Source organism: Corvus cornix, chromosome 3 (genome assembly GCF_000738735.6).
Source record: "Corvus cornix cornix isolate S_Up_H32 chromosome 3, ASM73873v5, whole genome shotgun sequence".
Taxonomy (NCBI): Eukaryota; Metazoa; Chordata; class Aves; order Passeriformes; family Corvidae; genus Corvus; species Corvus cornix.
In genome coordinates, this window is record NC_047056.1 from 19,613,892 (window position 1) to 19,636,531 (window position 22,640).

General features: G+C 43.8%; 1 protein-coding gene across 1 annotated transcript in view; it reads right to left on the reverse strand.

Annotated features, from left to right (window-relative positions):
• The window catches only part of TGFB2 (transforming growth factor beta 2), a 61,046-nt gene extending 38,884 nt beyond the window's left edge, over window positions 1-22,162 (reverse strand). Inside the window, exon 1 of the mRNA XM_010393585.2 lies at window positions 21,244-22,162. Within this exon, the coding sequence (XP_010391887.1) occupies window positions 21,244-21,586 (343 nt within the window). The 5' untranslated portion in view covers window positions 21,587-22,162. The remainder of the gene's footprint in view (window positions 1-21,243) is intronic.
• Window positions 22,163-22,640: the final 478 nt, after the last annotated feature.

The window sequence follows — 22,640 nt, forward strand, 5'->3', positions numbered from 1 at the left end:
ACTGGTGCGGCTCTGCAGGTATTCAGCTGTCCTGTGCCTGCAGAAGCAGGGCTCCAGGAACATCTTCACTGCTCCAGTCATATGACACTGACACGAATTACACAGGATACTTAAGCTTAAGGACCATTTTCAGAGGAAACATGGTGGTGGAAAGCGGCTGTGAAACAGGGAACTGTGCAAAAAGTTTGTTGCTGAGTTGGGTGTTTTGTTTGAAGTACTGGTTGCATACCCTGGAGGCAGAGTCCTCCTCCACAGTGATACAACAGAACAGGTGACAGTGAAATATCACACCTATTTATACAAAGCATAGAATGCTTCAGGACTATTCAAGCTCTCCTCAACCCAAGGCTGACCCTCCACCAAAAGGAAAAGCTCCACATTTCAGAGGTGAAACTTCAGAACGAATTTGTCTTCAAAATGCACACGTGAATTACATCAGTAATGAGGGGACATCTTTGTCCTGGCTCTGTATCCCTGACACACAGGTACTACCAGCACCTCAGGATCACAGACACAAATGATAAGTATGGGACATCAGCTAACCACCCTACAGTCATACCAAATAACAAAGAACAGTTTTTTGCCATTTTCAAATTTACACAACAATAGGTTATTTTATATACACAAAAGTATTACTAGAAGGCACAAAACCATAGGAAGAAGTATTCATAAATATTAAAATTACTGTGAAAAATAATTTTAAGAAATGATTCAACTGCAAGGACACAGCAAGACAAGGGTTGATGGTATATAGCAGATAAATGAATTTGAGCCACTGAGACTTGAAGCAAAAAAGAAAACAGGAAACGTAAAAAAAGGATAAGCTCATGGGCAAAGTAACATAATCCATGGCATCAAATACAGGCCACTGGAAAAAAATAACGCTTGGAAGTCTCTAACAATCAGAGGAGATGAAACACCACTGTCCTGGAGACCTGGGCAGGGTACTGTGCTAGCATGAAACTTGAGCAGTCCCCATCCAAAGAACAAAAGCCCAAAGAATGTAGAAAATTATGTTTCTCATAAAGATTAATTGTATGCTCTGGGATAGCAAACCTAGCCAACATTGTACACTCAGTCAGAAAGATGATACAGCTTTATTTTGATTTCTTGAAAAGAGTATGGAAAAGTTAGTTCTTAATTCATTCAGATATTTCAAAAGAGGCCTGAGAGAAAATGCTTAGAAGTTATTTTCTCCATTCTTTTCATAGCTTCCATTTTTTTGAAAGGGCATCAAATCTGAATTCCATCTGAAAAAGGAACCAAAATAATAATGAGAGAGTCACAGCTGAGCTTTGTTCTTCTCAACTGATAGCCTGCTGTAGGGAGTTGAGTAAAAGATACTACAGAGTACTACTGTACATACTACAGGTACTACTCATCATTCCTCAGATTGATTTTGAAAACAAAAAAAGGTATGATCATGACACTGCTTAAATTTGACAAGTGACTTTAAGATACAACCAGCAACTCAGTTGGCTGTTTGCAATATATTTCAGTAGGATTCCCAAACTTTGTCCCACTTCTCCGAGTACAGAGCAAGCTACAAACCAATTAAAAAATCCAGCTGGTGAACCAGGGCCACAGCACAGTGTGTAAAAACCCCAGACACAGACCACGATCAGAGGCAGAGATCCAGGCACAGTCTCTCTGATGCAGACCTTCAATCCCTCCTTCTTCTACCTTTCTTATACAAGCAGTGCAGCTCTCGTGCACGGCCTTGCGTGCAAGGGACTATGGACACCTGCACATTTTTCTACAGTTACCTAACCTTCTGAAAATACCTGCCACAAATTAATGCACTACTCTTACAATTAAGAAAAGATAATTTTAATTACAGTGTCAAGCACTAGAAGATTGGAATGAAGCAATCTATGCTATCTATTAAAAAAATAAAATAAAAGGGGAGGTGAGGGAAATAAGGGGTAGCGAGAGATAAAAAGACGGAACGAGAGTGGAAAAATATTCAAACAAACAATTTTTTAGCACCTGGAAGAAAACAAGGAGTTGAGTAACTGCTCACATGGCCTTGTCAGCAGCAATTAGTGTCCAAACAACCTGAAGTGCCTTCAGGACTGGATAACAAACTTTACAAATAGAGGAGAAACCACAGATGACATTTATCTTGACTTCAGTAAGTTTGGACACCGACAAGCCCGTTAGCAAATGAGAGAAATGGGATCTAGACAAAAACAGACAGTGGGTAGGCTGCAAGACTGGAAATTGCCCTGAGCCAGCAAGTATCAGTGGTTCCTAGTTAAAACAGAAGCTCTACCCACCTAGGTGCTGCAGGGGAATGAGATTACTACTGAGCTATCGAACACAGACTAATAAATTGGGTTGCTCAGCCAAAAAGAGACTACTGAGGGTGTTATGTAAAAACAACCCCCAGGTATCTAAACAGCTGCCACAGAAAGCAGGGGAATGATCCATTTTCCACATCCATGAGGGATAAATCCTGAGTAGCTCTGAGCTGCGGCAAGAAAGGTTTATTCTAGGCATCATCAAAACCTTTAGACAACATGATGCATAAGGCTGCACAGGGAAGCTGTGGTGGCAACTGGAAGCCTTTGAGGGAAAGGTTACACAAATACCTATCTGGAGTATCATGGCTACAGTCTACATCCTCTAGTAATGCAGGACCAGTGGAGCAGCCTCTTCAAGTCCCTCCAGCTCTTTGTTTCTCCTGTGATAACTGTTGGCTGAGATAAGAGCTGGCAAACAGCTCACGTTCTGGAACAAGCTTTAGGAATACACCTGCTGATACCTCCATGTGTCAGACATACTTATGCAAAGTAATTCCAGAATGTATGTCATCAGATCAGGCCCCAGAGGGTGCAAATCAACACAGGAACTCTACTGACCAACACACTCCTCTCCAGCTGTGCCCAGTATGCTACAAGGTAAGAACAGCTGGGAGCACCGGGCTGCAGCCACCATGCACAGAAAGCTCCCACTGCAGTCAGAGTGAGTGCCAGGTTTCTAAGACCCTTCCTGCGGGAATGATTTTTACAAGATACTAATTACACACATACAGACCAGATAAGTTAAAAATTTAACAATGTTTCTTCGAAGCATTCTGTTTCCTGGGTAATGCACTTGGAAGTCTACTGCAACTATCCTGGAAATAACCGATAAATCATAACAGCTCCTTAAGTTAAAGAGATAAGCCTTGTGCTAAAGGAATTTATACCAGGATACTTGACATGTATAATAAAGCAAGTATAATGAGTAAATTCTCTGTGGTATTAAAACCGAGTTAGTGCTTAAAACAATGCAGTAAATAATTATAACTGATACTCCGATCCCTGGTTGCGAATTCCCCAAACTAGGACACTGTGCTGTATGACACTTTCCTCCACTAGTGATTCATTGTCTTGGGATTGCTTGTTATATTGCTTGAAAAGTTATATTCAGTGTGAAGAGTGATGGCAAATTTTTGTAAAATTACTATGATATGCTTTTTTTTCCCCTTAGTCTTTGGCATTATTTCATGCTAAACTTTGAACTTGCTCCTTTCATTGATGTGCATTTGAAGTTTAAGGCAAAACAGTCCAATAGCTGAAGCCAAAAGTTTGACCTCCATTATAACTGCTGTAATCTTCTGGGAAAATATCCTCTTGACTCTAATTTCTCTTTTCAGACTCACCATGCTGCTGATGAGAAATAATAGTTATTGGGGCTGTAAGGCCAAGATTAATGTCTGGCCCTGAATAAAAAAACCAACCCCAAACCAAAACAAAAAACCGACCAGTAGCACTGAATGAACACATGAAGTTTCTCCATTTCTCATGTACGATCACTTCCTAGATAAGCAATCTGGATGAGATGATGAACACTCTCACATGAAGAAATATTTAAGATCACATGAAAATCTCTGGTTTCAAGCACACATGCCTTTTGCAGTGTAACTGATAATACCACAGAGCATCATTATCTGACTTGTCAGCTTAAATGGGAAGGTCTGTAGGTCTGGGAAAAGTACTATGAGATCAACAGTGCCTCACGCACCAGGGCCCTGATCTCTCACTGGGACTTCAGCAACTACTGTAATACAAGTATTACAGCATTCTCCGCTTTGCCTCAGTTGGATAGTGTTGTTAGATGGATGCAGCATGTTTCTATCAAGAAATACTTGGCTGCGCTTCTAGAGGAGTGAAATGATCCCTGTAAATACATGGACAAATTGTGGTTGGCCCTTGGCTCCACACATCAGAAAACCTCTCTGTCAGCAGCTGCAATATGGGGTGAAAGTTGGCTGATGCACTAGAAGGACCAGAATGGGAGCAAAGAAAAGGATCTCTGTTACAGGAGCTGTGGAGAGCCCTGACTCACTAAACATGGGCAGTTACAGCCTCCCCAGCTGGACTGTTCCTACCCATAGATGTTTTACTTAGCACCTCTCAATAACACGAAAGGGGGAAAAAAAAGTAATATCCATAGCGAACTTCTTTCTCTATTTTTCACTTTTTCCGGCATAGAAGAACAAGACTGCTTTCACACAGATTTTTTTCATTTGGTGGCTTCAATAAAAGTTTAAAGCTCCTTGTCAAAAGCAATGAAAAGGTTACAAACAACATAGAATAGATGCTAATGCCCTTGAACTAAGAGTGCTCATGCCCACCTGCTTAGCTGTCAGTACCCAAAAACACTACCACTGCTTCATAATGCTGAAAGTAAGATGGGTATTTTTGTATGTACTTGAGGTTAACAAAATCTCTAAGGCAGAAGGATCCCAGGCTCTCATTGCATTTCCAAATTCCAGTCAGGGACAGAAATTTTTACCAGAAAGATTTTGGCAGAGCAAATGCCATTTGCGCAGCACACAAGATGTATTTGCTCTTGATGGCATTGGCTGCTTTTTGTCAAGTCAGCCATCAGCAGTTTCTGCATCCAACTGCAGGATCATGAACTGCAACAATCCAAACTAGAAGTTTGTAAAGCTCATCTCACCACACCTAGACTTTCACAAAAGTGGATAAAACAAAGCCTCAGACAAATTGTTTCTTCCACCTTTGAAAACAGGTGGGAGCATGAGCAAAGTTTCCTCATGACACTGGGGCTTTGTACAGATTTGAGATTTCCCATCACTGTTGGTGCAAGTGCAGGAATCAGCTCCTCAGGTGAGGAGCTTTGTCACCAGTGGTAAGTCAGTCATGACTTCAAGCCGAGCCATGAACCTCTTACCATTTGCTGACTTCACTTAAGGATCATAGTAACCAGTACAGATACAGAGGAATGTATCACTTAAAAAGGTGGCATGAGAACCCCATGGCATCTCCAGGTATCACTGAAGTGCCTTAGGAAGAAGGCAAGCAACAGTTACAGATTTAGGCAAGTCAGACTTGGAGGCAAATAAAAGAAAGGCTTCTCCACAGGAGTAATTTTCACACTGGGACCTCTTCTGAAACATGTCAGTGATGAAACCATAAAAGGGGATAGATACTTCCAAACTTTTTCCCAGAGGTTGAAAAGAGAAGCCTTCTCTCTTGTATATTTCTGATAAAGGCCCCAGCAATGAAGACCAAGGAATTAAGTTTAATTAGATTTTACCAAGAAACTTGCAACATTTCACTTCAGAGAATACTCCAAGAAGTAAAGCATTTGCAGTGTTGCTGACAGCAACTTGTCTGCAGGAGCCCAAAGCCAGAATGCAATGCACTCCTCCTGCCCAATACTTAATCTCTGCAACAGGGCTCAGGTGCTGTGCAACACTCCAAACATACCAAGAAAGTTGGGGGGGAAAAAAAAAAGGAATCAGAACATTCCAGCACATCCAAACCTAAATATGCTAAATAAAATGGAATAGGATAAACCATAGACTTAGACCCTATTTTTAACAGAAGAAACATATGTGGATGATTATACAAAAAGGACACTCACACCAGGTGAATAGTGATGGTGACCAGACACATGGGAGCACCCATCTTGCCTTACTGGGTATTCAAAATTGCACACAGAAACTTGTGCTGGGGTGCCCAGCACAGATTAGTATTTTTAACCTATTGCTGTTTATAAGAGCAAGCTGCATTTTCTGCCTTTATAGCTTTTTTTCTATACAAGTGGGCCTCACTAGTTAGCTATTCTAACTGGAAGACCTAGCAGTGGTCAGGAAATTTCAGGACTGCCTTGCAGAGAGTGGAGGAGATGAAAGCAAGTCCCACGGCACAGGCTCCATTCCTCTCGCCCCACCTCTGCCAGGAAGCGCTCCTGTTCCCCTGGCAAGCAGCACAGCTGGCTGCCTGCTCCTGCTCAGCCAAGGGTCCAGGGAACAGCCTTTCCAAACTATTCCCTGGCTGAAGGAGGAAATGAAAGCAAGTTATTTTCAAGAAAAGCGGATTGGATTGTCCAACCCTTTCACTCTGGGGAGAAAAAATAAAGAAGAAAAAAGAATTATACAAGAAGTAAAAGTGTAATGAAGAAGGAAAAGCAGAAGAAAACTACATTGCTTTTTCAAGATTCACAGACTCAAAGCACAGGCAACACCATCTTTAAATGATTAAGATAAAGACAGCGGACAACAGATGAATGCAAGAGAGAGAGGGAAGTGAAAGTTTTAAACCACATTAAAATTGTTCAATCTTTCTTGTTTTGTAGCAGTAATTACAATTAAAATGATTTACACCCTGGTGCAGTGCAAATCAGGAACAGAGAAGCACAGAGATTTTAAGCCTCTCTTAGAAAATCTCTGCAGCCATTAGAAGTGCCACTAGCTGCCTGCATGCAGGGAACACACACCTGCCTAGGCGCCCATGTAAAGGTGCTCAGCTTTCAACTCCTGCCTCTACTTTTCACTGCAGCTAGCCCAGGAAGCTCCCAGGCCACTTCTGAAGATCCCTAAAATGCTTTGTGTACTCCTTGGGAAACATGTCTGCTAGCTGAGCCCAGAAACTACTATAGAGATGGACGTGGAAGGATTAGAAGGTGCAGCACAGACAGGACAGGACAGTACAACAAAACCTGGAGAAGCTCATCTGCATGTCTTCATGTACAGGTAGCCACAAATCCTCCTATCATGGAATCATGAGAGCATAGAGAGGATTAATGCAGAGTATCTGGTCATTCTCTTTTAGACGTTAACTTGTCAAAAAAAAAAACCCAGATTGCTCCATGAAGACACTTGCTAGAGTTAGCTCCAATTTAGTGCTAAGAAGATGGATTCAATGAGAGTATCAACTCTTGTTATTTAAGTACAGATAACCCTAATGCCCACGTCCTTTTACCGAGTCACAATTACTAGGATGACTTACGATCATTGTGTCCTCTACACTACTTTTAGCACAGGTGAAATTTCTTAAGGGCTAGTGAAATTTCTTAAGGTTAAGGGCTCAGACCTCTGGGTGGGGTAGAAGAACACATCCACTAACTACTTTGCACATGGAGTCACCAACTGAGTCAGTGACTTGGAGGTCTCCCATGTCTTGTGCTATTGAACATGGAAAAGAAACCCAAAAATATTATTTGCCTTCCAAAATTATGGTTTCTGGCAAGAGAACTAACTTCACAGCTGGAGTGTCTGGCCCTTTGCTTCTCCGAGGGAAGAGATGCCAATGGTGCAAGGCCCAGATAACCCATCACCACCCACTCTGCAGTCTGGAGCAGTGGGTGGCACTGCTTTTGCCAGCACGAGGGCCACCACACTCTGCCAGGCCACATCTTTACATCTGGTTCCTGAGGAGATATGGTGACTCTCTGATGAGCTGGTTTCTACAGAACCCTGGTTTTAGGTTGCTGGCACTTCAACAGCTAGGCAACTTCAAAGGGCCAGATATAAGTACTGATTTATTTTTAAGACAGAAGTGAGGTGCTTGACACGCAAGATCCAAAGCTTAGGTAGAAGTGATCACCTCGTGGTGATCACTTCAGGAATCAGGAAGTCCCAAAGAACTGAATACATATGGGTTTAGTATTATGCAGGAGACACTCATACAAAGACGATACAATGATGAGCTGAATCAACTGAACAGAAGTGTTCACAGAGAAAAATGGACAGGATAATGGACTGACACTTAGCTTGCTGGACAAGTAGAAAGATACACAATCAACAGATGAGACCACGCAGGTTAGAAAACTGCCTGTGAACCATAATGAAACCATAAGAATGCCCTAACGTAAAAAAATGCAACTATATATTACCAAAAAAAAGTAAAACTAAAACTAACAGCTGCTGAGAACTACTATAACATCAGAAAATAAAAACTGCAGATAACAGATGAGAAAAAACAAACAGGCGCACCAGTTACATGGCCAAGATACTTAGAGATGAGATTTACTTAAGTGTCTGCAAGGAAGCTTAACAGTGATATTCCTCCATTACATAAAAACTGTTGAAATAGTAGTACAGAAATATGAAACATATTTCTGTAGATAAAAAGCCAGGCAAGTACAAGATGAACAGATTTTTTCTTTTTTTTTATTCCAGCAGCAACTCATAAGGTCTTAAAATAACATTGTAAAATAAGTAAGACTGGATAACTTGCATAAGAACTTTTTAAAGAGCTGTCCAAGGAAGAATGTAAATTATTAAAACTAGCTTTCAATAAATCCTAAACAGTGAAAAATACCATAAAGATTTGAAGCAGAATATAACTGTTCATACACAAACCTAAACAGGCAATCTGTGATATTGTACTTACAGAGTCACCCTTGTACTGATCTCAGAAAAAATATGTGAAGTGTGGGAATGAGAATGAGCTCAGAGGAACTAAGGGAGTATAACCCACACCCACTCCAGGAAAACAGATCCCACTGGTCTGTACCTTAGTGAGTGACATGGGTAGGTAAGAAAACTGTTTTAATATCATGTACTTGGGTAGCTGCAAGACACTTAAGCTGGTGCTACATTATGGCTTCATTAGGAAACAGAACAACAGGATAACAACGGGGCCAGGCAGTAAATGAATCAAAGCCTTACATTTTCATGAGACTTAAAATACAATGGTAGACAGCAAACCATTATTGAGAGGAAAGCATCCACAAAGGTCCCATTTTACTGTACTCTACTATCTAATATTTTTATCCATTATCTGGAAAGAAACTAAATCATTACTAACCAAGTGCAGATTTAATAATGATATGGATGTGCCAAATAATGAAGAAGATGCACCAAAAATACAGTGACTTGAATCCTGCATTACCAAGATGTAAATGTTTTTCAGTATGGAAATGCAGCCGTAGGACAGAGGAACTGGACTATACTTACAAAGTAAGTGGCTCCATCCTGATAGTCAACACCTCTGAAAAGAACTTGGGAGACACCCTGGTGGATAATTACCCAAGCATGAATTTTAACTTCTCCTTGTAGAGCTCCTGGCAAAGTTACTGCCCAAGTTAGCTGCATAAACTGTGTAGTATTGAATTAAAGGAGAGTTTGCAACATGCATGGAGCTTGATAATGACACAGCCACTCTTGAAATACTGTGTCCAATACTGTTGTCCACAGTCTCAGCAGAACATGAATAAAGCAGAGGAGTTTCAGAGGAGAACCATGAGAATAACTGAAAAGGCTAGGAAGTTATCTCGTGGAGCACAGCACACTTAACTTTAAAGAGATGTGGCTTGATCACAGTCTACAGATCTGAAAGACACTTGAGATTGGATAAAGCAGACCATGCAAAGCTCCTGGCTGCTAATTGCAGGGTCTTCCAGCAGCCACACCAGCTTACTCTTAGTCAGATCAGCTCCCCTCTCCAAAACTTCCATTTCCTGTAGGTACCTACAGAAAGCCCACAGATCTGACACTGGGTCTTCAAAATAGCAAGTGAAAGTTTAATAAACAAGATTCAAATCCTAGAACTTGAATCTAAACAACTTAAACCACAAAGATACCCATTTCTCGTCCGTGTAATTAATCACTGGAATAATTTACCAAGCCTGCTGTGAACTCCCTTTCAAAAAGCAATTAATTCAAAACACAATGGCCTGGAATATGCAGGTAGAGAGACCAGAAGACCATAATGAGGGCTTCCATCTTTTTTAACCTGTCCATTCTACCACAACTCAAAGCTTCCTAGAGCAAAATCAGTCTCATCCTTTCTAAAGCATGACATCAACTATTGATTAGCCATGAGTGTGAACAAACCGGGAACGTTATACCCTGAGAAGAACACCTCGCCCTTGCTGAGATGAGCACCTCCTCCAGTTGCCAGGCAACATACAAGCTCAATAAGAAAGCTGCCTGCAGGTTTGGCTGTCCTTACATTAAGGCACTTTATATCCTGTGACATTAAAATATTGCCTTATATTAAACAAGAACCAAACCGTTTGGTTTCATACCCTGAATCAAATGAAATCTCACCCCACCAGGACACAGGAAGTACCACATAGATAGAATACAAACCAAGCTTTTTTCTTTGCTTTAAAAACAAACACACAAAATTCCAACAACGTGTGGTGGATGTTGAGTCCTTTCAGGCTTTGAGAAGTATACGATAGTAGTACAAACATGATACAAAACAGCATTCAGGACATTTCTTATCAGCAAAGCAGATTTAACTGGCTCAGTCTTCATCTGAACAAAAGGCTGGGATTCTCAAAGGCTACAAAGGAACCACTCCTTTAGGTGCTGCTTAAAATCCTGGCCACAATGACTCTTCTGCTTGCCTAAACAATGGCTGCACAGAATCCAGGTTCAACACCGCAGGAAAAAATCTGGAGTGACTTTACTGACTCAAATTCAATTGCCCCAGCTCTTCATCCATGCAAAAAAAAAAGTATCTCAAAAGTTAACTCATTATTTTGTGAGCCACTTAGAGACACATCAAGTCAGAGAGGCTTTATGTAAAACCACATGCACCTTCATGCTATAAGCACGGCTCCTGTTCCCAAAATACTTGGCTTTCCAGCTTGTAAACTCAGCATATATCATGTAGCAAACTGACTTTCAGAATGGTCCTCTCCTGGCTCCAGCTCTATGCAGAACTGACTTTTAAGATTTTATTGATAACATAAAAACACCTTGTTGGCTTAGCCCTGATGTTTCTTTACAGTCCACTGCACAGAGATTTGCCACATTCTTATTCAAAGCCTTTAGATTCTTCCCTGCTCTGGGCGCTGAGGTCTGATTTTGCACATGTTTGTAAGAAGCCTCTGGATGAGGAGCGATGAACTTCTAGACAAAAACTTGCTGTAGGGATGATAAAGATATATTATGGCATGTTTATTTGCCAAGACCTTTGCAGTCAGATGGTCATTTATTTTAGACAGGGGAAGATGTGGAATACCTAAGAATTACAGGACTTTAACTCATTCCTCCTTCTCTGCATTCTGCAGTTCTTGCCATATTGCCACCATATGCTGATCCCAGATGACATCTGCCAACAAACGATTCCATCAATAAAGCAAACTAAGGTGTTTATTTTCAAACGTGGTCTTTGTTTTTCAGGGCCTTATGCAGAAGAATGTCTCCAGTGGCAACTCAATAAAGGGGAAAGCACCACATTATGGTAATACACCCCAATATGTCTTGGAGATGTGGCCATTCCCTGAACCAAAGGAATGACACTTAATACCTGACCAAGACTTCTGCAGCCAGTGGAAAGACTTCCAGCATTTTCAGCAGGTTTTGGACCAGGGCCATTAATCTGGGGAACGTACTCTCAAAAGGCAGAAAAATGGAAAGGTTTGACTGTATCACATGTATAGCTGGCCCAGTGGCAAGTGTGCATGAGGCAGATTCCTTTCCAGACTCTACCTCAACAAATACACTTCCAGCCAGAGAAAATTAGGTCTCCCAATAAAGTGGGTAAATAATGGGACTGCAGCTTGGAAGGCGGCAAGTTCCTTCAGACACATGATATTGTTGTAACTCAGACTATGGCCACCTTCATAAAGATCTCTTTTTCTAGATTCTTTTGGGGCTCTTTTCTTCCCTGATTAGCAATGGGAATGTGAAACTTCCAAATACATGGCTCCTAGCACCAGGGAGAAATGCAAGCTGGAATGGGGGAATCCAGATTCAAAGAGGGAGAGAAAGGTCCGGCCCCCAACAATCTGTTCTGAGTCCATCCAAACCGGGCCAAAGCTGCTCACTTAGCTCCCTTGCTCTGCAAACTGTGTATCCTGGCAGGGAGCCTCTCAGTTCCTATCACACCACCAGATCAGAACAGCAGATTGATTTTCAAGAAAGCTGGAACTTGTTCCCCACTCACAGACCTAGAGATGTGTGTCTGCCATTGTAGGCTGGATAAACACGCAACGAGCACAACAAGCGAGACATACAGACATCTTTCAGCAAACCTCAATGTTGAAATGGGGCTACTTCACTTCCAAAGCCTGCATCAAGAAAAATCTGAGCATAAAGCAGTGATTGGCACAATACATACACAGCCCTTACTCTGCCAGGGAGGCCTGGAGCCAGCTGCAACAGCCAAGAAAACTGGGTTGGATCTCTTGGAGATTGGGCGCGAATGAGAACATCAAGGACCTGCATAGATCCAACATTATCTCCAGACAGTTTACAATGTCCTATCATGTTGGAAAATGCAATGTATCATTTATCCTTCCCTGAAGGCAAATATCCCTCATACCCCCTGCAGGCATTTGAAGGAAGAAATGAACTGCACGTGTCAGTGGACCTGAACCTTGGCATCCATAAATCTTGCTTACTAGGCATTCATTAAGTGCTCTGTTTAACTTTCTCCAGTCAGCTGGATCAATTCCTGCACCAAAGCCTCAAAGCACAAAGTCCAGGAACTGTGATGCAAAGGGCAGAGCTGCCCCTCCATAGCCAGGGAGAGCAGAGATGCCTCTCAGCTTTGCTAGTCTGGGCCACCCATGAGACCAAGCAGGGGTGGGACAAGGAGCAGCAGCCTGTCCCAGGCTCTGGTGAACACCAGGCTCTGATGGCCACTTGTGCCACTGTTTCACACCACTGCTGCATCTGAAGAGCCTGAATTTGCAGCATTATTTTTACATGCCATCTGGAAGATGAAAAGTTTTGCAGGTGGTCTATTTCCAAGTGTACATCCTGGCAGTCCTAGAGATCTTTATGACTGTTTGCCCAAAGCCTGAAAGAAGTCATCTTATTCATACTGGACAATGCCCACTCAAATAAGCAAGGACCACTCTCTCAGTTCAGGGTACCAGAGATCAGCTGTAAACACAACAGCAGGCTCAGGATTAGTAAGTATTATTGTACAGAAGCCTTCATCAAATATGTGATTGTGAGGTGCTCTCTGACCACTTCAAAAGAATCAGTGCTGCTAACACCTATTAGTTTTTCAGCCTTCTGAGTACAAAGTTCATGCACAGGGTTGGGGGATTTTGTGGATTGTTTTTTTTTCCACCCCAAGGAATGAAAACCAACATGTTCTGATTCCTATCTTTCAATCATCACTATGGTAAAGATATATTACCGTCACTATTTCAGCTGAGCTAGCTGCTGAATTTCAAATGCTGTAAGTAAACAAAAACAAGTAAGAGAAGGAACTTCAACAGGCTTAGCTTGCCTTTTAAAATTCAAAGCAGGGGTTTAAAAGAGATGAAGCCAGGGAAAACACTGTATATTAACACCAGCCAAACAGGGAAAAATAACGAAGTTGTAAGCCTGAAAAACTGAAATGGAAAGAATGACAGATTTACTGCTGCATTTGTTGCACATAACCACTGATAGACTCTCCCCAGGAAGTGTTGAAATTACCATCACTGAAATGAATCCAGAAGCTAAAAATTAAATTATCTTTCCCAGAACATTCCAATTTGGGCTTTGGCAACAACAGCTGTTTCAATACTCTGAAATGTATGCACGCGCGTGTGTGCACGCATGCACACATGCAACACACCCTCAAGTACAGTATCCTCTTTCACACAAGACCTCCCTCTTCGTTTTCACAAAGTCAGACTGAACTCACGGTCATTCTACAAAGTCTTTGCTTCAAAGTCCCTGCTCAAATGCACAACTGTCAGATTAAGCAACCCATAAGGAGTCTTACAGCAGCTCCAAGTTATGAATGAATGGTTATTTGTGAACTTGCCTGTCAAGACAGATACGGTATTTGTCAGTGCAGTGTGGGTTAGATACGATGGGAAGGAGCCAGACAAGCAAAGTGAAAGGTCAGTATCACAACATTTTCCTTCTCTGCCCCTCCTCAGTTTGCCTAAAACTATGCCACAGCTTTTGCTGAAGTCCAATACAGTAGCCTATTTTCATGCAACTTACCATGCTTATTTGAAAAGCAACATTCAAGCTAGAAAAGCAAAATAAAACCGTGTGCAGAGGGAAAGAAGAACAGGAACATTTTGATGCAAGAAAGCTACAGCAGAGGGACAAATCCAAGACTGGCAGAAGACAGCACATCTTTAGAAATGTGGTGATACTTGAATCAAGACCACCCTGTAGAAGCTGAAATACAATGCATTATTTTCCTTGCATTAAAATGTAGTATTGCAAGGATTACAGGGTAAATCATGTTGGAAGTCTAACCTCCAGCTCAAAGCAGGGTCAGCTTTAAAACTTATATTTTATAATTTATACAGTTATTTTTAATAACCTGAAATTAGCATCACACTGTACTAAGTATTATGTAACAACAAAAAGAGGTTTCCTCCCTAAGAGGGATTCAGAGGGGAAAAGCTCAGTTCTACAAAGAAGATCCTGAATATGTCAATGAGCATCACACATGGAATGAGAAGCACTCCTCACTCGTTGTCCAAATTAAAACCTGAACAAGGGAGAGATGTTCTGAAGAATCCTCTCCACACTCTCTGCCACAAATCTGCTGCAGGGATGCCTGTGAGGTCCAGCATCTCGTGGAAACAGAATGTGGATGCCAGAGAGCCCAAACAACACCACAAGATGTATTTCAGTGGAGCCTGTCTCTTCACAATGAGCGAGCAGTCTCTCTGCACAGCTGCCTAAACTCATCCAACACAACCTCCAACACAAGGAGCCAGAAGCTCTCCAAGTGGCATGAACTGCCATGTTCCCTTTGGAAAACCAGGTTGTTTTAAAGAATGCTATTTTACCCAAAGAAGCAACTTCTCTACTGTGGATCAACTTGCAGAGCACCAAAAACATGTAAAAATCTATAAAGACCAGACAGGTGTAACAAAGCCAGGTCTGGCACTTCATTTCTGCAAAGCCAATCCTGTGCCATTTGAGTGAAGGGAACCACAGCACTGAACTGCCTCACGAGTCATCCATAAATTCAAACACAACTGGTCACACTGGAAGGAGATAAAACACAACCCTTGACACTAAGGGTTTTTTTCCAACATTTTATTGTCTTGTTACAGACAGATCTTTGAGTTTGTCTTGTAACAGACAAATCTTTGAGTTTCTCCTCTATACCTTGCAGCCATATGTCCTGTACAGTCGGGTGCCCAGCTGCAATCACTTAACACAGCACAGACAGCAAGGACAAGCACGGGGGAGATGTTTTAAGAAGAAACATTGCTGCTTCAGATTGACTACTACAGGAAGCCAGCTGATAGTGATGCTGGAGCTAGGCACCAACTATCCACAGCACAGACTGAAGGGGAAGCAAGCAACAGCCTGTGGTGGAAGGCAGGGTGCAAGCTTTCCCTAAACAAATGACCAAACCAATCCTTTTTATCTAAACAAATCAGCAGAAACATCCGTAACACATTATTACATTAAATAATACCTGGGGAGCATATCATCCTCAAGCTAAAAACTGCTTGCTTGAAAATGTGCTGCATGTGGTTTCACAACAGGAATGGAAACATTTGTGTGTCTTCACTCATGACTCGTTCTGTCACCACACCCTGGGGTTCCTCTCTTTATCTGTAATACAGGAGCAGTCTAGCCTATCAGTGCAAAGGCAAAAGAAGCCAGCTGCCCAACAGGGTCAGCCTTCTTCAGGATCACTGAAGAGTTTCTTCTTTCCTCTCTAAAACATGCTGTAAAGCATTTCCTTTTCACTGGGCTCCCATGCCCAAATGACAGATTTCACCACAGTGAGAGGGATTTGAACTGTCTGGCTTTGTTCATCCCTGCAAGTGCACCATAAACCGGGCCCCAACTCAGGAAGCTAATTAGGCATACACAGAGCCTTAATGCTAATGAGTCTGTTCATGTGTGTGAAGCTCTGTGCATGTTTCAGGGCTGTGCTGAAGAAGTTCACTGAGAATGACAGCCAGTTCTCTCATTCACCCTTTTGCTCAGCTCTGGTGCAGGCAGGAATCTCAAGCTGACAGTGAAATGCTGGAAGTAGTAACTTCAAAGTAATCCAGCCTTCCTACAGTTCTCATGCAGAGCACCAAAGAGGAGCAAGGCTAAAACCAGTATCTAATGAAGATGATGCTCTGCTTTCTTCACTCAATCACCTATTCACACTAGACCTGCAAGTAGAGCCAGCAAGAGCAGCACAAGCTCCGGGCACTCCCTGCACATCTCCAGCCACGAGCAAAAGACAAGGGCACAATTCCAGAAAGGTCTCTGGGACTATAAAACAGTCACACTGTCAGTGGCTAGAGGGTGGGGAGCAGCAGGGGCACTGCTGCATATTCACCAAAAGGGCTTTCAAGCACTGGAACAGGCTGCCCAGGGAAGTGGTTGAGTCACCATCCCTGGAGGTACTTAGAAGTATAGATGTGGCACTTAGGGACAAGGCTTAGTGGTGAACTTCACAGTGCTAGGTTAACAGTTGTACTCAGATGATGTTAAAAGTCTTTTCCAACCTAAATGATTCCATGATTCTGTCAAACCTACTCAGTCACCAAACTACAGTGAGAAATGCCTCTTTAAAACAGACACAAGAGAGAAATTCCAGGAGGGCTATGGAAAGGACTTGGGAATATAGCCCTGTATTTCTGTCTTTTAGCTCATCTGACCTTGCAGTGTTAAAGACGGGGGGTCATGGGTATTTAGTTTTTCTGTAGGCTTCATCCTCTGGAAGAAACTCAAGGACCATGTATCATTCCATACTGGCTCTTGGACCTTCCCCCCTGCTTCCCAGCTTGGCACCCTGCTTACAGTAGAAGTGGCTGGTGATTCAGAAGCCAGGCAGGAAACACATGTGGTGCTGCCCTTCATTAGTGCACCAGAGCATGTTATTTTATTATCCCTCACAGTATGTAGAGGACTACTGTCTAGAAAATCACCCTGTGCTTTTCTAAAGCCATTTGCAATTTCCTGGGGTTTTCCACCTACAAAGATTGCATTAAGTGTCATTCATGAACAAGGAACAAAGAACTGTTCCCCCCATGCCTCTCCTCAGGAAAGCCTTCACACTGCTTCAGGTCCTCTCTGTACTGCAGAGAGTATGCCTGGCAAACACCTCCTCCTCCAAGAGGTGCTCCAGAGCACAACCATAGGTCCAGCATAGCTAGAAAGTTTTAAAATAACCTGTTCCTCCTGAGCCCGTTTCCATATCATTAATAACATGGGAAAACCTGACAGATTAAGCTCTGTGTTATGCTAAATGCAAACACACGTGAGCTGTTAACACTGTGGTAATGATGCAGTCAGTGCTGGGAGCCCCCGCAGGAGCTTCTGGTGCCCTGAAGACAAGGTACCCACATACCTGTAATTGCTGGTAAATTGAGTCCTTGTTGATAAAGTAGAAGCATGTCATTGTGCCCTGACAGCTTATAATGTTGTCTTTCATGGGGCAAATATTCAGCAGAACCATGGCCTATGTAAAGCAATATTCATGGGACAGAGTTCCTGAGAAGACTAATCCTAACAACCAGTGCAGGATGGAACCTCTGCAGGCTCCTTCACACTAAGCTTAAAACTCATGAAAAACCAGGCCCAAACCCAGAAGAACTGTGTTTTCTTAGGCTAATGAGTACTTATAAACCTATCTTCAAGAATGCAGAAAACGTAAAAGTTTACCTGCATTGGCCTTAAGCAATCATTACGAACCAGTTCACTGTCTGTGGTAAAAATGGCTTTGAATGAAGAAGATAGAATGGGCCCCTGCCTCCAGATACATGTGTTGCCTGTTTTTCTCAAGTATGCCAGGTATTCACCAGCATTACAATTTATAATCCTTAACTGTGTTGGCATTAAATTTCTGTTTACTCTCAGTGCAATGGCAATCATCACCTAGCTTAAGTATCAGGCCCTAGATATTCAAGGAAGAACTGGTAAGTAATAAGCTTTTATAAGCTTCTAATGTGATCCAGCATTCACAGTCACCAGTTTTAAGCATTTACTCAGGTAACTTTGCCTAGGTACAAAATTCCCAAGAACTCTCTGGTTTTGTGCTCAGAGAGCACCATACCCAACTTTCCTCTTTAGACTACTCTGAAAAACCTCTAATTTTGACTGCCACCTGGACTTCGGTGAGATTCAGGCTCATACAGATGCACACAGTCCTGAGTGCAAGGCATGCTTGACAGACAAAAGCTTTCTGTTTTCTCCAAACGTCTTTGTAGCATTCTTTTGTGCCATTTCTTTCACATCTGTTGCTTTTGGGTCAGGCAGTCCCTGACTTGCTGAATTTCCACCTATATCCCGATGTGTCTTTAACCTCAAGTGGACTCTCAAGCCAGATGCCCACTCACTTCCTCAGTGCAAACTATCAGTAAACCTTAGCACAACTTTAGTTTGAGCCTTAAACTAACAGCATGTGAAAAGATTAATATGAATAATTTCAAAACTAATCAGATCCCTTCTTTAAATGTTGACACAGTATTATTTATATCCCATAAATACCTTCTTGACTAAAATTCATCCCAGGAGATTGGCATCTTGCCAGTTCTGTTCATATTTACTGTATTTATACAGTACAGTTGGCCAAGGATAATATTTAAGACAAAATATGCCTTAGGGTATATACAATATCTCTTATAGTTTTCCTTTTAAATCTCCTCATTGCTAAAAATATTTAGTCTGAACTCTACAAAATGCCCCACGAAGACCTATCAGCGATCTGTAGTGATATATTGCTGACTATGAGTATAATTAGAGCATACTTGTAATACTTGGGTTGTAGTCAGTTACTGAACGCTAACAACTTGTGGTAAAAACTGAACCACTGATCTTTCCCATGCCTGCCGTCCAAGCAGCTTTTGACCTCCAGTGCATTCACACTGATCCCCTTCTCCCTCCTGCCTCTCTCCAACACAGCAGACACTGTAGAGTTAAAAAAATCCGCTCTGAAATCCCTAGGAGAAAGTGCCTGTGGCTGCTAGAGCTGCGCTTTCAATTTCTTCCTTTAAAATATGGTGGAGTGATTTCTTCCTTACTGTCTTTTTTGGAAAGGTTCGCTCCATCCAGCATAACTAGAGAGCAGTGGAAAAACAGTTAACCTACTTACTCTGATGTTAGCGACAGCCCTCGCACAGTAGTGCTGGATCTGCTGCTAGCTGGCCCTCGGATCCCAAACGTCTGATGCACTCTGTTGGTAGATACCTGCAATCTCCTTCGCTCTTCCAAAGCCTCTATCGATACTTCAGAACAAATCTGGCCCCTGACAGTGTTTCAAAAATAGATCCTCTTTTGTCAATACCATCCAAGTCACACACCACAGATATTTTAATTTTCTGGAAAGTATGCAGCTGCATTTTGGACTATTGGTTCTCTGTAGTTTGCTGAAGCAAGGAGAGAGGACAGATGTGCTCAGGACGGATGCGCTTTACAATTCTCAGAGACTCTCTATTACAGGGTCAGCTCTCCAAGCCAAGGCACTGCTATAGGTCTTCCCAGCCTTGGCCCAGAGGTGCTCCTCTGCCCTGGGTATGATCTAATAGGTCTCAAAAAGAAGTGCTGACTTCTACCAAAACCACCAGCAAAATAATACAGTACATCAACGTGGAAAACAAGCAGGACTTCTGTGTTCTTGCCACGGCTATGAATTGCACTGAACCACTCTGCTCATACCCACTTGGCTCCAAATATGTGGGTTTTTTAAAAAAAAAGAAAGTATTTCTTCCCCAAGGGTAACAAGGGTGGAGTGTATTTATCATGGCTATTAAGGATGGTGCCATAATTACAATAAAAAAATGGCTCTGACTGCCAGGATGTCCTGTACCTGATGTTGTCATTTAAGACTAAAGGAAGAAAGGGAGGCAGCTGCACAGAGCGTGGGGTTCAGCTACCTTGGCTGGCATCCTAGGACTATCACATGCAAGACAGAGCAAGCCCCAAAGCTACAACTTGCTAAACTAAAAATAAATAAGAGGAAAATGCAATTAGAAACTCTAGGATAAAGTTACCAAGATGGCTGAATTATCTATTTAAGCAAGAGCTATGTGCTTTTGAGAAACAGACAGCAAGTATATAGGGCATCAAGTGGTGGGGGAGGGAAGCGAGCTAAATGAAACGACTAGGGACTAGGGTTTGGTTATGTGAACGGTGAAGTTATTTTCTGCTTCTGGTATTTCACTTTCCTCGGTATGATGATGATCTAGATTCTTTTAAGGCAGTGCGGTGCTTTTTCTTTCTTTCTTTTTTTTTTTTTCCTATGCACATAAGCTTCTCTACCAAAACAAAAAGGCACGTCGTTATGATTATTAATCACTCTAAGTGGATTTGGTCAGCACAAAGCATTAGTACCCTTTCTTTTTTTTTGTGCAAAACGTGGCATGGATCACCAGAAGGTCGTTAAAAACAGCAAAAGGCAGACGGGCTGAGACAGGTTCCAAGAACCGAGGCTACCCAGAAGGGAAAAGTTTTTCTGTACCTGAAATGAAAAGTGCCCACGAACCGAAGGGGGAGGCTAGCTAAAGTGGGAAGAGGAGGGAGGAGGTCTCTGTCCTCTCTGAGCACCAATGTGCATAGCAGTCTGCGGGACAATGTTCTGCAGGGGCACAGACAAGACGAGCTGGCGACCTTTTTTTTTTTTTTTTAAAAGACCTCCTTTTCTTTTCAGTTATGGAGAGATGGAAACCTGCCCGTTCCAGACACTCCAAGGGAAACAAGAGCAGTGGAAAGATATTGGCTCTTTCTGGAGGCTGTACACGGGGCTGCCGGGGAGCTAAACCCGGTGCTGGGGAGGGAGTGGGATCCCGGGAGGAGGGAGCTCTGCTCAGGTACGTGGTGGTGGGCGCCAGAGGCACCCTGGGGGATTCCTGGGTGACTTCAAAGGGGTCTGGAAACCTCGCGAGTCTGGGGCAACAGGTGACCCCCCCAACAAGTCCCATCCAGTCTTATGCATACCCCGTCACCTAAATTAAACCCTAAGAGCCTCCACCTAAGCGATGCTGAGGATGACAAGCAAGCCAAGCAAAGAAGGCAGATTACGATGCTTGGGGGTGCTATTTAAAGGTGCTGAGCACCGCTACGCCTCGGGGGCGAAATTACGCACACATGCACAAACACAGAGGACTTACTTTCGGGGTAAAAAGGCTGCATGTCTATTTTGTAAACTTCTTTGGCATAATACTCCTCGTCGCTCCTCTCCCTCTCGCAAGTGGCGGCTCTGTGGTTGGCTTTCTCCTGCAGCAGGTCCCTGGTGCTGTTGTAGATGGAGATGACCTCCGGGGGCACCTCCTCGGGCTCGGGGTACTCGTCCGGGGGGCTGGTGAGCTTCAGTTTGCTCAAGATCTGCCCCCGGATTGCCTCGATCCTCTTGCGCATAAACTGATCCATGTCGAGGGTGCTGCAGGTAGACAGGCTGAGAGCCACGGTGGCCAGATCCACGGTGAGGAGCACGCTCAGGAGATAGCAGTGCATTTTAAGTGTTTAAATACAGCGCCCCCCCCTCCCGGAAAAAAAAAAAAAAAGTGACTTTAACAACGAACGACAACAAGGAAAAAATAATCAAAAAATAAAAGGGGGATCTGTGCAAACAAAGGGGAGATCTGCAGACAAAATGCTCTTAAAAACCGGGCTGCGAGGGCGGCTCTCAATCGGAAAACGCACGGGAGGCGCCAGTGAAAAAAACACCAGTAATAATAATAAGGGGAAAAAAAAAAAAAAAAAAAAAAAGCAGCAAGTTGCTACAACTAGATAAAATTCGGGGGGTGGAGTGAGCCGGACAGCAAAAAAGGAGGAGGAAAAAAGCACCCAAATAGATACAACAAACCTGCAGATCAGGTAAATGGCAGAGAGGCTGCTCTCAGCGTGCTGTAAAACAAAAATCTGAAGGGGGGAAAAAAAAAAGGGGGGGAAAAAAAAAAAAAAAAAGAAGGAGGGCGAGAAGGCGCAGTGATGGGTATCACAGGGCGCTGCCGCAGCCGGCAGAGAGAGGGTGCCGGCGCGGCGCTGAGCCCCGCCGTGCGCCCGCGGCGCCCGACGGCTCCCGGCGGGCAGCGGCACCGCCCCGCGCCCGGCGGCGCTCAGCCCCCGCGGCGGCGCGGGCACGGAGAGCCGCGCACGTGTGCGCCCCGCGGCGCCGAGCCCCGGCCCCCGCGCCCGGCCCGGGCGCAGCGGCAGCGGCAGGCGGCGGCCCCGGCCCCGCGGCGGCGCCCGGCGCCCGCGGCGAGCGGCGATCCCCCGTCCGGCCGCGTCCCGCAGGCTGCTGCGTGCGCCCCGCGCCGCATGCACCGACCCACCCCCGCCCGGGCCGCTGCGCGCCGCACAGCTCTTTCCAGCTCCCTCCTCTTCCTCCTCCTTCTGAAACGCCAACCCCGCGCCGCAGTCAGCGAGGCAGCGCCGCCGCGCCCCGGCAGTCTCCCGCGGGTCGCAGGCGCGGAGCCGGCCGCCCGGGGCTGGCCGCAGCGCAGCGCCGCTCTCCCCCCCCCGCCGGCCTCCCTCGCGGGGCTGGGGCTGGCCCCGTCCCCGGCGG